The sequence below is a fragment of the Anomaloglossus baeobatrachus genome, chromosome 7, assembly GCF_048569485.1.
Source record: "Anomaloglossus baeobatrachus isolate aAnoBae1 chromosome 7, aAnoBae1.hap1, whole genome shotgun sequence".
Classification (NCBI taxonomy): Eukaryota; Metazoa; Chordata; class Amphibia; order Anura; family Aromobatidae; genus Anomaloglossus; species Anomaloglossus baeobatrachus.
Genome location: NC_134359.1, coordinates 22,232,116 through 22,248,400, shown reverse-complemented (window position 1 = coordinate 22,248,400; position 16,285 = coordinate 22,232,116). Strand labels below are relative to the sequence as shown.

At 48.0% G+C, this 16,285-nt stretch overlaps 1 protein-coding gene across 1 annotated transcript in view; it reads right to left on the bottom strand.

Moving 5' to 3' along the window:
- The window catches only part of RAB3GAP1 (RAB3 GTPase activating protein catalytic subunit 1), a 168,947-nt gene that overhangs the window by 106,359 nt on the left and 46,303 nt on the right, over positions 1–16,285 (bottom strand). Inside the window, 1 exon segment of the mRNA XM_075317143.1 lies at positions 6,971–7,087. Coding sequence (XP_075173258.1) covers positions 6,971–7,087 — 117 coding nt within the window.

The following is a 16,285-nucleotide window of genomic DNA, read 5'->3' as shown; positions in this document are numbered from 1 at the left end:
CGAGATATTGGAGCAGCAGCGAGACGTGGGAGCAGCAGCGAGACGTGGGGGCAGCAGCGAGACGTGGGGGAAGCAGCGAGATATTGGAGCAGCAGCGAGACGTGGGAGCAGCAGCGAGATATTGGAGCAGCAGCGAGATATTGGAGCAGCAGCGAGATATTGGAGCAGCAGCGAGATATTGGAGCAGCAGCGAGACGTGGGAGCAGCAGCGAGATATTGGAGCAGCAGCGAGACGTGGGAGCAGCAGCGAGACGTGGGAGCAGCAGCGAGACGTGGGAGCAGCAGCGAGACGTGGGAGCAGCAGCGAGACGTGGGAGCAGCAGCGAGACATTGGAGCAGCAGTGAGATATTGGAGCAGCAGCGAGACGTGGGAGCAGCAGCGAGACGTGGGAGCAGCAGCGAGACGTGGGAGCAGCAGCGAGACGTGGGAGCAGCAGCGAGATATTGGAGCAGCAGCGAGATATTGGAGCAGCAGCGAGATATTGGAGCAGCAGCGAGATATTGGAGCAGCAGCGAGACGTGGGAGCAGCAGTGAGATATTGGAGCAGCAGCGAGACGTGGGAGCAGCAGCGAGACGTGGGAGCAGCAGCGAGACGTGGGAGCAGCAGCGAGACGTGGGAGCAGCAGCGAGATATTGGAGCAGCAGCGAGACGCGGGAGCAGCAGCGAGATATTGGAGCAGCAGCGAGACGTGGGAGCAGCAGCGAGATATTGGAGCAGCAGCGAGATATTGGAGCAGCAGCGAGATATTGGAGCAGCAGCGAGATATTGGAGCAGCAGCGAGACGTGGGAGCAGCAGCGAGATATTGGAGCAGCAGCGAGACGTGGGAGCAGCAGCGAGACGTGGGAGCAGCAGCGAGACGTGGGAGCAGCAGCGAGACGTGGGAGCAGCAGCGAGACGTGGGAGCAGCAGCGAGATATTGGAGCAGCAGTGAGATATTGGAGCAGCAGCGAGACGTGGGAGCAGCAGCGAGACGTGGGAGCAGCAGCGAGACGTGGGAGCAGCAGCGAGATATTGGAGCAGCAGCGAGATATTGGAGCAGCAGCGAGATATTGGAGCAGCAGCGAGATATTGGAGCAGCAGCGAGACGTGGGAGCAGCAGTGAGATATTGGAGCAGCAGCGAGACGTGGGAGCAGCAGCGAGACGTGGGAGCAGCAGCGAGACGTGGGAGCAGCAGCGAGACGTGGGAGCAGCAGCGAGATATTGGAGCAGCAGCGAGACGCGGGAGCAGCAGCGAGATATTGGAGCAGCAGCGAGACGTGGGAGCAGCAGCGAGATATTGGAGCAGCAGCGAGACGTGGGAGCAGCAGCGAGACGTGGGGGCAGCAGCGAGACGTGGGGGCAGCAGCGAGACGTGGGAGCAGCAGCGAGACGTGGGAGCAGCAGCGAGACGTGGGGGCAGCAGCGAGACGTGGGGGCAGCAGCGAGATATTGGAGCGTCCCAAACACTTCACATCACTGTCTACAGGAGATAATCATTCCGCTTTATGAAAGGAGAACATTGTACAGATTAAAGAGCAATTTACACTAAAAATATACAAATTACCTGGAAATAAAATCCCTAAAATAACGCAAATGTCCCCCTCCCCGATCATTTGTGTGTCAGTTCTGCTGCTCCCTTCAGTGGAGGTAGAAGACTCTGTCTGACAACCATTAGTGCTGCAGCGGTTGTCACAAAGACTGTAACTTTCTCACCTCCCACCGTTACTTTTATCCTATTTTTCGGTTTCCCTGTCTGACAGTATAATCGTGAACCAGGCGGCTCAGGATGAACAGTTGTAATGGTCTCTCCCATAATGTGGAGTGAACTGCCAAGAAGCATCAAACAGTCAGTAACGGGAGCCTTAAAGGGAACGTCAGAAGATTTTACCTACTGCTCACACTGACGTTTTTGTTACATGCAGGTTCTCTCTTATTTAGAGTTTTTTTTCATATCACGATTTTTGTTTAAAAAAAACCCACAAAATTAATCTTGATATTTTCACGCTGGCCACTGGAGCTATTTTAGACTGTCATTTGATTTCAGGAAGAGTTTTCAGCAGTTTCCTTATCATAAGAGGCAGGATTAAAATAACAGGTAACGCCTCTATATACAGTAGATATCACAGGATCCACCAATCACAATAGGTGATGTCACAGCTCACCTCTTCTCCCTCCTCTATAATGACGCATAACACCTCTATATACAGTAACTAATACAGGATCCACCATTTGCAATAGGTGATGTCACAGCTCACCTCCTCCTCCTGTACAATGACAGCTGACAACACAGGGTCCACCATTCAGAATAGATGTCACAGCTCACCTCCTCCTGTACAATGACTGATAACATCTCTATATACAGTAGATAACACAGGATCTACCAATCACAATAGGTGACATCACAGCTCACCTCTTCCAGTACAATGACTTATAAAACCTCTATTTACAGCTGATAACACAGGATCCACCATTCACATTAGATGTCACAGCTCACATCTTCCTCCCTCCTGTATAATGACTAGTAACATCTCTATATACAGTAGATGGTACAGGATCCACCATTCATAATAGGTGATGACAGCTCACCTCCTCGTCCTGTATAAATGATTGATAAAACCTCTATACACAGTTGATAACACAGGGTCCACCATGTCACCTGATGTCACAGCTCACCTCCTCCTGTATAATGACTAGTAACACCTCTATATACAGCAGATAATACAGGATTCACCATTCACAATAGGAGATATCACAGCTCACCTCCTCTTCGTCCTGTACAATTAGTTATAACACCTCTATATACAGTAGATAACACAGGATCCACCATCCACAATAGCTGATGGCACAGCTCACCTCCTCCTGTACAAGGACTGATAACACCTCTATATACAGTAGATAACAGGATCCATCATTCACAATAGGTGATGTCACAGCTCACCTCCCTTCAGTGACCTTTGCACACGCTCATTAGAAGCTTCAATACCACATGGTCATGGTGGGTCGGGGGTGACCATTGCTGCTAATGTAGGTGTGCATTTCCTGAAACCACAGGCAGTAATAGTCTAATATATCCCCAGTGGTCGGTGAAGAAGGGTCTAAAGCCTTAAAATGGAATATTATATATATAATTTTATATTTATGAAAAAAAATGAAAACCGCCTCCTAAAAAAAAAAAAGTGTTAACCACTCATGTTCCTTTGGAATTAAAACGCACCGGTGTCTCTAAGGGTTAATTAAAAGTGGCGCAGGGGCCGCGGTAAATTTGGGAGCTGGAGAAAGTGGGGGGGGTAACGTGATGCATGGTGTGACAATTGCCGGTGACATCGCTATACTGGAACTTTTCACACCATAATATATGTGCATATTTAACTGGGACACGGAGCAGCCCCCGGGCGACAGCCATCCGCAGCTCCCGGGCGACAGCCATCCGCAGCTCCCGGGGGTGCTCAAGAGGCTGTCGTAATAAAGAATAATGGATCCGGGATATTTATAGTCCCCGGGACCTGCGCAGAGATATTTAGCTCAGCCACAAATCACTATCAGGCTGCGCTGCGGCTATGTACACCAGCGAGACGACTCCCATCCGGGCAGGCGCAACATGCGGGGAGCTAAATGCTCTACACCGAGTCAGCCGCGCGCCCCCACAGCGATGGCGTACGTGGACCATAGTCCTGAGAAGGCATGCTGGGGGTTGTAGTTACCAAACAACTTTGGATTTGGATTGGTTATATCTTAAGGGGGACCTCTCCTTTCATCATGTCATATTAAAGGGGAACCCGTCAGCACATTTGTATATATGGAATGATGGCTGCTTGTCCCCCAATAACAATGACACCTTTTATGTCAAGATCCGATGTGCCGCTCATGAGAAATCTAGTGTAAAAGCCGTATGCAAATCAGGCTGGGAGTGCACTGGGGGCGTGGAAGAAGTCAGACACGCCCCTAACGCACGTCTTGATTTGCATGTGGCTTCTCCGTTAGATTTCTCATGACTGGCGCATCGGATCTCAGACAAAGGGATCATAGATATTGGGGGACAGACATCTATACATCCCAACCACTAATGCTGCAGAATTAGAACAGGACCCTGCTGGAGTAACATGGTCCAAACTTATTAGGAAACGTGCGCCCCCTTGTGGCGTGAACTGAAATCTGCACTAGGTGATTGGCCGTATTATTCTCCACCTTGTGACTTGATTGACCTCTTTCTGAAAGAGCAGAAGAGAAGTCAATCAAGCACACGGGGGAGGGGCTCGGGGGAGGAGATGATGCGCCTGCTTGGGTTAGCTCCGCCCACAGAGCACTTGCAGCTTCATTTACATAAATATTCAAAGATGAAATATCGATTTTTGGCCAGGAAGGTGTGATTGCACTTGTCTTTTCCTATCTTATCCAACAATGTGACTAGTCTGGTGACCCTAAAGCGCCTACATCTGCATCCCTGGCCCTTATTCTAATTACTAGGCCTGATGAGGCTGGTTTATTTACACATCTGGGGTTTTTTTTCTACTAGATCTGTTACAAATGGACAGAGCCTTAAAGGGGTTGTCCATTACACAGACAACCAATGTTTCCCCCCCCTCCGTTAAATAATAATACTTGTGCTGTTAGTGTCCGGTGCTGGTACTGTATCAGTGGTATCGGCACCTCTCCTCTCTGGACTCGCGTGGCATTGTTATCCCTACAGCCAATCAGCGCTGCCTTTACTCTCCTCTCTTACAGACTTATTTTACTTGGGGGAGGGGAACAGGGATTGAGAATGGGTTCTCTGAGTGGAGGACAACCCTTTAAGCCATAACATTCTGGCTTCCTACAGACACCACTAGAGGGAGCTCACTTCATACTGTCATCATATGGAGCTCATAGTATAACTCTGTACACAGCTCCCTCTAGTGGTGGCAGCAGATGGAGAAACTTTTATAGTTTAAAGGGGTTGTCCACTACTTTAACATTGATGGCCTATGCTTGGGATAGGTCCTCTATGTCTAATCGGCCAGGGTCCGACACCCCGCACCCCCGGTGATCAGCTGTTCTCGGTGCCAGTAAGTGGTTGGAAATACTCAGTTGCGGAGCTGCTCCGTCTTCTGCTAGCGGTCGTAGCCGGGTACTGCACATCCGTTTCTATTGATTTGAATGGGAGGCAGATGTGCAGTACCCGGGCCACTACCAGACGATGAAGGCAGTTTCGGAACTGAGCATTTTTGGCCACCTGCTATCGCCGCCAGCACCGCAAATGGTTAATCAGTGGGGGTGCCGGGTGTCTGACCCCGTCCAATCAGACATTGATTACCTCAATTTGGAGGATTTGGAGCTCTTGATAATTTTTGGACATCGGGCAGGGACTATAGGTACTACCATGGGGGAGGAGCGGGATTTGGTGCTGTGGATAACTTTTGGACGTCGGGCAGGGACAACCATGGGGGAGGAGCGGGATTTGGAGCTGTGGATAATTTTTGGACATCGGGCAGGGACTATAGGTACTACCATGGGGAGGAGCAGGATTTGGAGCTCTGGATAATTTTTGGACATCGGGCAGGGACTATAGGTACTACCATGGGGGAGGAGCAGGATTTGGAGCTCTGGATAATTTTTTGGACATCGGGCAGGGACTATAGGTACTACCATGGGGGAGGAGCAGGATTTGGAGCTCTAGATAATTTTTGGACATCGGACAGGGACTATAGGTACTACCATGGGAGAGGAGCAGGATTTGGAGCTCTGGATAATTTTTGGACATCGGGCAGGGACTATAGGTACTACCATGGGGGAGGAGCAGGATTTGGAGCTCTGGATAATTTTTGGACATCGGGCAGGGACTATAGGTACTACCATGGGGGAGGAGCGGGATTTGGTGCTGTGGATAATTTTTGGACGTCGGGCAGGGACAACCATGGGGGAGGAGCAGGATTTGGAGCTCTGGATAATTTTTGGACATCGGGCAGGGACTATAGGTACTACCATGGGGGAGGAGCAGGATTTGGAGCTCTGGATAATTTTTGGACATCGGGCAGGGACTATAGGTACTACCATGGGGGAGGAGCGGGATTTGGTGCTGTGGATAATTTTTGGACGTCGGGCAGGGACAACCATGGGGGAGGAGCAGGATTTGGAGCTCTGGATAATTTTTGGACATCGGGCAGGGACTATAGGTACTACCATGGGGGAGGAGCAGGATTTGGAGCTCTGGATAATTTTTGGACATCGGGCAGGGACTATAGGTACTACCATGGGGGGAGGAGCAGGATTTGGAGCTCTGGATAATTTTTGGACATCGGGCAGGGACTATAGGTACTACCATGGGGGAGGAGCAGGATTTGGAGCTCTGGATAATTTTTTGGACATCGGGCAGGGACTATAGGTACTACCATGGGGGAGGAGCAGGATTTGGAGCTCTGGATAATTTTTTGGACATCGGGCAGGGACTATAGGTACTACCATGGGGGAGGAGCAGGATTTGGAGCTCTGGATAATTTTTGGACATCGGGCAGGGACTATAGGTACTACCATGGGGGGAGGAGCAGGATTTGGAGCTCTGGATAATTTTTTGGACATCGGGCAGGGACTATAGGTACTACCATGGGGGAGGAGCAGGATTTGGAGCTCTGGATAATTTTTTGGACATCGGGCAGGGACTATAGGTACTACCATGGGGGAGGAGCAGGATTTGGAGCTCTGGATAATTTTTTGGACATCGGGCAGGGACTATAGGTACTACCATGGGGGAGGAGCGGGATTTGGAGCTGTGGATAATTTTTGGACATCAGGGAGGGATTATAGCTACTCCCACGGGGTTGGAGCAGGATTTGGCGGTAAGCCCCATTTTCTTCCAGCTGGGGACAAACTTTTGCACGTAACGTCTAAGATTGCAACTTATAGTGTGTGTATGGATCTTACACAAACCCGTATAACTCAAAGCTGCCGACCATCCGGTAAGATCAGTCAATGGCGGCGACCGGGCTTATTAATGTGGCTTGTGTCAGTACTCACCAGCCGGTGTTTCCGAGAGCAATGGACACGGAGCTGAGGAGCAGATTGCACTTGGATTCACTGATAACGGCATCATTAGCAGCTGGAGAAATGACTACAAACTCGCGCAGCCCGTACCTGGAAAAGATGCATAATACTAATTAGCGGCGGGATCCGTGTCATTCTCATGCCTCTGAGGCAGCTCCGCGGCATCGGCCTCATTAATCATACTGGCCCAGATATTTTTTTTTCTTCTCTCCAGTAAAATGTCGAGTGATTAGATCATTACGGCATTGGATTTCATGAATAGTGATTTTTTTTTTTCTCCCCCGGTTCCCTGCGCAGGCTTGTGATCTCATGCGGAAATTATCGGCTTTTGACAATCACATACATGTTACGCGCATCACCTGCACCACTTACAGCCGCGGTAATAATGGTGGACACGTTATGTAAAAAGATCAATAGATTGTCATAAAGCGTCCCAGCGGATAATGCCTGCCATATAAACGGACGGAAGGGAAAATAAATAAATAAATAAATAAATAAATATATATATAAAAACACTGCCCCCTGCAGGCCAGGGAGGAGTACAGCAGCCGGCTCTGCACATTACGGCTCCGTACAGACGGCGCTCCGCACCAGCGTATGTCATATAGAGGACAATGCAAAGCCAAGGAGGACGGGGTCATATGCACAGTGATCCCCGTCCACCATCAGCGGGACGTGCCCCTGTCCTCTGATGTAACCACACCGGCCGCATTATTTTAATCTTCAATGTTTAATAAATAATATATTTTTTCACACATAGGACTGTCTGTTCTTCCATCGCCACTCCCCTTCCCTCAGTCTTTCAATAACTAATGTTTATATATATATATATATATATATATATATATATATATATATATATATATATATATATACACACATACGATACACATATCGTTACACTTTGTATCCATTTGTATATATTGTAGTACTTGTACATAATTATCGTGGTACTGGTATCTATATATATATATGTGTGTGTGTGTGTGTGTGTGTGTGTGTTTATCAGAATCTTTATTCTGATCCTATATCTTTTGCATTGACGCATCCAATAAATATGTGTAACGGTCATTGTGAAGGGAGGAGGAGGTGATCTGTGACATCACCTATCACGAATGTCGGATCCTGTGTTATCTACTGTATGTAGAGGTGCTACCAGTCATTGTACAAGGAGGAGGAGGTGACCTGTGACATCACCTATTGTGAATGGTAGATCTTGTTTTATCTACTGTATATAGAGGTGTTATTAGTCATTGTACAGGAGGAGGAGGTGAGCTGTGACATTAAATATTGTGATTGGTGGATGCTGTGTAATGTACAATGTATAGAGGTGTAATCAGCCATTGTACAGAAGGAGGTGAGCTGTGATATTACCTATTGTGAATGGTGGTTCATGTGTTATCTACTGTATATAGAGGTATTATCAGTCATTGTACAGGAGGAGGTGAGCTGTGACATCATCAATTAATGGTGGCTCCTGTGTTGTCTACTGTATATAGAGGTGTTATCAGTCATTGTACAGGAGGAGGAGGTGAGCTGTGACATCAATTATGAATGGTGGCTCCTGTGTTGTCTACTGTATATAGAGGTGTTATCAGTTACTGTACAGGAGGAGGAGGTGAGCTGTGACATCGCTTATTGTTAATCGTAGATCCTGTGTTGTCTACTGTATATAGAGGTGTTATCAGTCATTGTATAGGAGGAGGTGAGCTGTGACATCACTTATTGTGAATGGTGTATCCTCTGTTGTCTACTGTATATAGAGGTGTTATCAGTCATTGTATAGGAGGAGGTGAGCTGTGACATCACTTATTGTGAATGGTGTATCCTCTGTTGTTTACTGTATATAGAGGTGTTATCAGTCATTGTATAGGAGGAGGTGAGCTGTGACATCACTTATTGTGAATGGTGTATCCTCTGTTGTCTACTGTATATAGAGGTGTTATCAGTCATTGTACAGGAGGAGGTGAGCTGTGACATCACTTATTGTGAATGGTGGATCCTCTGTTGTCTACTGTATATAGACGTGTTATCAGTCATTGTATAGGAGGAGGGGGAGTAGGTGATCTGTGACATCACCTATTATTATTGGTGAATTCAGTGTTATCTACTCTTTTTATTGGTGTTAGCCATCACTGTCACACTGCCTGTGCGGAAAAGGAAATTGGTTTAAACTGTTCCTAAAAGGAATGAAGTATAAACCTAAAATAGCAGCAGTGGCCACTGTAAAAATTGCAAGATGACTAATTTAGTATTTTAATAAAAATCATATGAAAAAAAAATAAAAAAACAAAAATTGTAAAAATATGCATTTATGCATATAACAAAAAACCCTGATTTAAATAGGTATAGGAATATTAATAAAAAAAAAAAAATCCCGACAGGTCAGGAAAGAGCAGAACAGAAATTGATAATGGGAATCTGTCATCAGGTTTTTGCTATGTAATCTGAAGATAGAATGAATGAGGGGTAAAAACATTAAAAACATAGAATTCAGGGATGCCTATTTGTCAAGATCAAAGCTGTTGTTTACTTGTATGTTTGTTAAGCATTGGGAGCTTGGGGACACAGCCCACATCCGGCACGCCCCCTGCTATGATTAGCAGTTCTTGGTCTATGGATATTGTACATACAGAGCCTAGTGTGGGCGGGAGCAGATCTATCAGCTCTGCTGCATTGCTAAATTTAAGCTCTAATTGTTTCAGAACCGCTGCAACCAGTAATCTAAGTGATACATCATTGGATTCAGTGACTCTTTGCCTACATTATGCTGCTCTCAGATGAGATAGCAAAAAACAGCACCTTCGACTTTTATCGCCGCCGCTCTGGTTAGTCTTGGGTGATTTGTGACGCGCCAGGAGCTGCAGTGTTTCATGTAGGGCACCGGCGGTCACAACTCAATACAAGGCTACAGTGCCTGAAGAAAGTATTAAACACCCAACCCTCCCCCTCCCCCCGGCTTTTTAATGATTTAGTTACATTACAACTTGTGTCTAAATATTTTTGTAATCAGATTTGTGTGTGATGTATCAGCACTAAATAGTCTATGTTGGGAAGTGTAGTGTAAAGTAAAAAAATATAGGCAAAAATTACATTTATGGGATAAAATAAATAAAACTTGCCATTTGCAAATGTATTCACCCTTTTGCTGTGAAGCCCCTAAAAATTTCTGGTGCAAGCAATTACCTTCATAGGTCACATATTTAGTGAAAGGACGTCCATTTGTGTACAATCTAAGTGACCCGGGGTCTGTCAGTATATACACTGATTTTCTGAAAGGCCACAGAGGCTGCAACACCATTAATGAAGAGGTGCTACTAACCAAACAACATCATGAAGACCAAGGAGATCTCCAAACAACACCATGAAGATCAAGGAAACCTCCAAAGAACATCATGAAAACCAAGGAGATCTCTAAACAACACCATGGAGACCCAGGAGATCTCCAAACAACACCATGAAGCCCAAGGAAAGCTCCAAACAACACCATGAAGACCAAGGAGACTTCCAAACAACACCACGAAAACCAAGGAGATGTCTAAACAACACCATGAAGACCAAGGAGATCTCCAAACAACACCATGAAGATCAAGGAAACCTCCAAAGAACATCATAAAAACCAAGGAGATCTCTAAACAACACCATGAAGACCAAGGAGATCTCTAAACACCACCATGAAGATCAAGGAAACCTCCAAAGAACATCATAAAAACCAAGGAGATCTCTAAACAACACCATGGAGACCCAGGAGATCTCCAAACAACACCATGGAGACCCAGGAGATCTCCAAACAACACCACGAAAACCAAGGAGATCTCTAAACAACACCATGAAGACCAAGAAGATCTCCAAACAACACCATGAAGATCAAGGAAACCTCCAAACAACATCATAAAAACCAAAGAGATCTCTAAACAACACCACGAAGACCAAGGAGATCTCCAAACAACACCATGGAGACCCAGGAGATCTCCAAACAACACCATGGAGACCAAGGAGACTTCCAAACAACACCACGAAAACCAAGGAGATCTCTAAACAACACCATGAAGACCAAGGAGAGCTCCAAAGAACACCATGAAGACCAAGGAGAGCTCCAAACAACATCATGAAGATCAAGGAAACCTCCAAACAACATCATGAAAACCAAGGAGATCTACAAACAACACCATGGAGACCCAGAAGATCTATAAACAACACCATGAAGACCAAGGAGATCTCCAAAGAACACCATGAAGACCAAGGAGCGTTCCAAACAACACAATGAAAAATAAGGAGATCTCCAAACAAGTCAAAGTGGTGAGAAATACAAGTCCCCAGAGCACCATCAAATCCATTATCAGCAAATGGAAAGAACATGGTAACACAAAAACCTGCTAAGAGGGGGCTACCTACCAAATCTCTCAGCTGCGGCAAGGAGGGCATTAATCAGAGAGGCTATCAGAAACCAGAGGTAACCCTGAAGGAGCTGCACAGTTCCCAAGCAGAGACTTAAGTATCAATCCATAAGACCACAATACGCCGTACACTCGATAGAGCTGGCTTTTATGGAAGAGTGGCCAGAAAAAAGCCTTTACTACAGCCAAAAATTGGATGCCGTTTTGATTTTGCTAGAAGACCTGTGGGAGACTTCCCTAATGTATGGAGGAAGGGTCTGTGGTTAGATGAGACCAAAATTGAACTTTTTGGCCACCAAGGGGTAATTGCTATGTCTGGAGCCAAACCAACACCGCTCATGATCCCAATAGCACTATCCCCACAGTGAGACATAGTGGTGGCAGAATCATGACATGCGTTTTTCGGCAGCAGGAACAGGGAAAATGGTCCAAGCCGAGGGGAAGATGAATGGTTCACTTCCAACAAGACAATGACCCAAAGCTATGGCTAAAGCAACACTAGAGTGGTGTAAGGGCAAGCGTGTAAATGTATTGGAAGTGGCCGAGTCACAGCCCAGACCAAAATCCATTTGTGATCAGACTCGAAGATCGCTGCTCACCAGAGGAGACCATCTAACTTGAAGGAGCTGGAGGAATGGGCAAACATCCCAAAGACAAGATGTGGAAAGCTCATAGAGACTTATCCAAAAGAGACTTGCAGCTGTAATTGCCGAAAAAGTAGGCTCGACATAGTACTGACTTTACGGGGGGGGGTAAATACTTATGCACACTGACGTTTTCAGTTACTTTGTCCTATTTATGGTTTGCTTTACAATAAAATGAAAACCAAATGTTCACAGTTGGAGGCACGTTCTTTACATGAACTGATGCAAACCCTCAAAAAAAAAATAACAAAACTGTGAAATTCCAGGATGTGAGATAGCAAACCACGAAAAATACCTGGGGGGGGGGGGGGGGTGAATACTTTCGCAAGGCAAGGTATGAGAGCCTCGTTCTGGCACTTATAGACTTGCATTGGGAGTGTGTGACGTTAACTTTTGACTTCCGGCCAGTTAGAAGTTACTGTCACAAGGATGGAGGAGCCGCGGCACCCGTTACTGTCACAAGGATGGAGGAGCCGCGGCAACCGTTACTGTCACAAGGATAGAGGAGCCGCGGCACCCGTTACTGTCACAAGGATGGAGGAGCCGCGGCACCCGTTACTGTCACAAGGATGGAGGAGCCGCGGCACCCGTTACTGTCACAAGGATGGAGGAGCCGCGGCACCCGTTACTGTCACAAGGATGGAGGAGCCGCGGCACCCGTTACTGTCACAAGGATGGAGGAGCCGCGGCACCCGTTACTGTCACAAGGATGGAGGAGCCGCGACACCCGTTACTGTCACAAGGATGGAGGAGCCGCCACACCCGTTACTGTCACAAGGATGGAGGAGCCGCGGCACCCGTTACTGTCACAAGGATGGAGGAGCCGCGGCACCCGTTACTGTCACAAGGATAGAGGAGCCGCGGCACCCGTTACTGTCACAAGGATGGAGGAGCCGCGGCACCCGTTACTGTCACAAGGATAGAGGAGCCGCGGCACCCGTTACTGTCACTAGGATGGAGGAGCCGCGGCACCCGTTACTGTCACAAGGATGGAGGAGCCGCGGCACCCGTTACTGTCACAAGGATGGAGGAGCTGCGGCACCCGTTACTGTCACAAGGATGGAGGAGCCGCAGCACCCGTTACTGTCACAAGGATGGAGGAGCCGCGGCACCCGTTACTGTCACAAGGATGGAGGAGCCGCGGCACCCGTTACTGTCACAAGGATGGAGGAGCCGCGGCACCCGTTACTGTCACAAGGATGGAGGAGCCGCGGCACCCGTTACTGTCACAAGGATGGAGGAGCTGCGGCACCCGTTACTGTCACAAGGATGGAGGAGCCGCGACACCCGTTACTGTCACAAGGATGGAGGAGCCGCGGCACCCGTTACTGTCACAAGGATGGAGGAGCCGCGGCACCCGTTACTGTCACAAGGATGGAGGAGCCGCGGCACCCGTTACTGTCACAAGGATGGAGGAGCCGCGGCACCCGTTACTGTCACAAGGATGGAGGAGCCGCGGCACCCGTTACTGTCACAAGGATAGAGGAGCCGCGGCACCCGTTACTGTCACTAGGATGGAGGAGCCGCGGCACCCGTTACTGTCACAAGGATGGAGGAGCCGCGGCACCCGTTACTGTCACAAGGATGGAGGAGCTGCGGCACCCGTTACTGTCACAAGGATGGAGGAGCCGCGGCACCCGTTACTGTCACAAGGATGGAGGAGCCGCGGCACCCGTTACTGTCACAAGGATGGAGGAGCCGCGGCACCCGTTACTGTCACAAGGATGGAGGAGCCGCGGCACCCGTTACTGTCACAAGGATGGAGGAGCCGCGGCACCCGTTACTGTCACAAAGATGGAGGAGCCGCGGCACCCGTTACTGTCACAAGGATGGAGGAGCCGCGGCACCCGTTACTGTCACAAGGATGGAGGAGCTGCGGCACCCGTTACTGTCACAAGGATGGAGGAGCCGCGACACCCGTTACTGTCCTAAGATGGCGCTGCGGGACCAACGTGGCATTGGTAAAAGCTGAATATAAGACCAGGGTCTGGGGACTTATATTCCAGGGCTAAAAAAAAATGCTGGAGTCGTTCTCTAATTAATTTGATGTATTTTTCTCCAGTGCAATCTCCGTCAGGTTTGGTGAATAAAGCCCAGGTCTAGAAGACTCTGGACCTGTGTGTGCAAAAAGTGTCTAAGAAATAATATGTATAATGTATAAATATGTGACTCTTCAGATTTTGTGTTATACCATGCCTGATGAAGAGACCTGAGTAGTCTCGAAAGCTGCAATTATTACCATCTTTTCAGTTACCATTAAAAGGTATCAACCACTGAGGACTCTCAGTTCTTTTAAACAATTTTTTTATCTTTACTGGCTAACACGGTACAAAGATATATTTTACTGGTAAGAAATAATATACCCTAGATATTAAGGGGTTAACTCGCTGGTCTCCACTCTCCGTGGCTGATCCATTAGTGCCACGTCATATTGCCCCAGGTCGGGTATATTGCATATATTAGTGTATAATGCACAGAGCAGGGCAGGAGGTGGCAGCACACGGCATCAGGGTCTCATCCGGCCCCTGCGATTACGCCGGGCACAATAGTTGGGGCATTGAAGGGTGCGGGCGGCAGGTTTGTCTCAAGATGCAAAAATAAAGAGGAAACTTTTTGTATTCCGGCCACAGAGTAATGAGCAGACGAGCCAACGACTGTCAACTTCAGCATTAATGAGATGTAATTTGCCAAATGACCCGCTGCAGAACCTGCGCTCCTATCCAGACTCATTATACCGCAGCGCTGCAGGCGCTGGGAGCGCATCGCCTCAGGACATTCTACACCTAGGACTGGGGTGAGATGTCAAGATGTTCCTTTCAGGGACAAACACCCGGCATATGGAACAATTTCACCGACTCATCGCCGTAGGGTGCGGTGCGAACGCCAGGTTTGTGGAGTAAAATCTGAATGTGACGGCGCTGTTTTAACTACTCACCAGTGGATGGCGCTGTCAGCACAGGCATTGGAAAATTACGAGCTTTAGGGAGCACATGCAAGCCGCGACGTGGATTCTCGTGTAATAAGCAGATCAACAGCGCGGCCGTCACAACCACACCGCCGATATGGAAAATAAAACAGCGGCTGCGTGAGAAAACACCGCTAGTGTGGTTTACTGACGACTTTCTAGGGCGCTTTTTCAGTTTTTCTGACACACAGCTCCAAATACTCTGCATAGAAAAACAGTGCAAAACTGAAAAGGAATGTCCCACCTCATTAAGCGATGGCGCATTGCTACGTCCAACCTCTGCAACGATCCCGAGAAATAAGGGGGCACAATGCTGCGTCTTCAGGGACCTTCCCTGCCCAGATTGTGCACGCTTCTGATCAGGACTTCGAGGGTCTTAGCGATATGTCATTACTTAGTAAAAAGGGACAATAATCTTTATATTGTGCCGGCAGCCACCAATAAAAGGAGTGGAGCGAATACAGTTTTATTAACCGATATGAGATGATAGGAGTGATGACCACCGAGTTACAGATGATAGGAGTGATGGCCACCGAGTTACAGATGATAGGAGTGATGGCCACCGAGTTACAGATGATAGGAGTGATGGCCACCGAGTTACAGATGATAGGAGTGATGGCCACCGAGTTACAGATGATAGGAGTGATGGCCTCCGAGTTACAGATGATAGGAGTGATGGCCACCGAGTTACAGATGATAGGAGTGATGGCCACCGAGTTACAGATGATAGGAGTGATGGCCACCGAGTTACAGATGATAGGAGTGATGGCCACCGAGTTACAGATGATAGGAGTGATGTCCACCGAGTTACAGATGATAGGAGTGATGGCCACCAAGTTACAGATGATAGGAGTGATGACCACCGAGTTACAGATGATAGGAGTGATGGCCACCAAGTTACAGATGATAGGAGTGATGGCCACCGAGTTACAGATGATAGGAGTGATGACCACCGAGTTACAGATGATAGGAGTGATGGCCACCGAGTTACAGATGATAGGAGTGATGGCCTCCAAGTTACAGATGATAGGAGTGATGGTCACCGAGTTACAGATGATAGGAGTGATGGCCACCGAGTTACAGATGATAGGAGTGATGACCACCGAGTTACAGATGATAGGAGTGATGTCCACCGAGTTACAGATGATAGGAGTGATGGCCACCGAGTTACAGATGATAGGAGTGATGGCCACCGAGTTACAGATGATAGGAGTGATGGCCACCGAGTTACAGATGATAGGAGTGATGGCCACCGAGTTACAGATGATAGGAGTGATGGCCA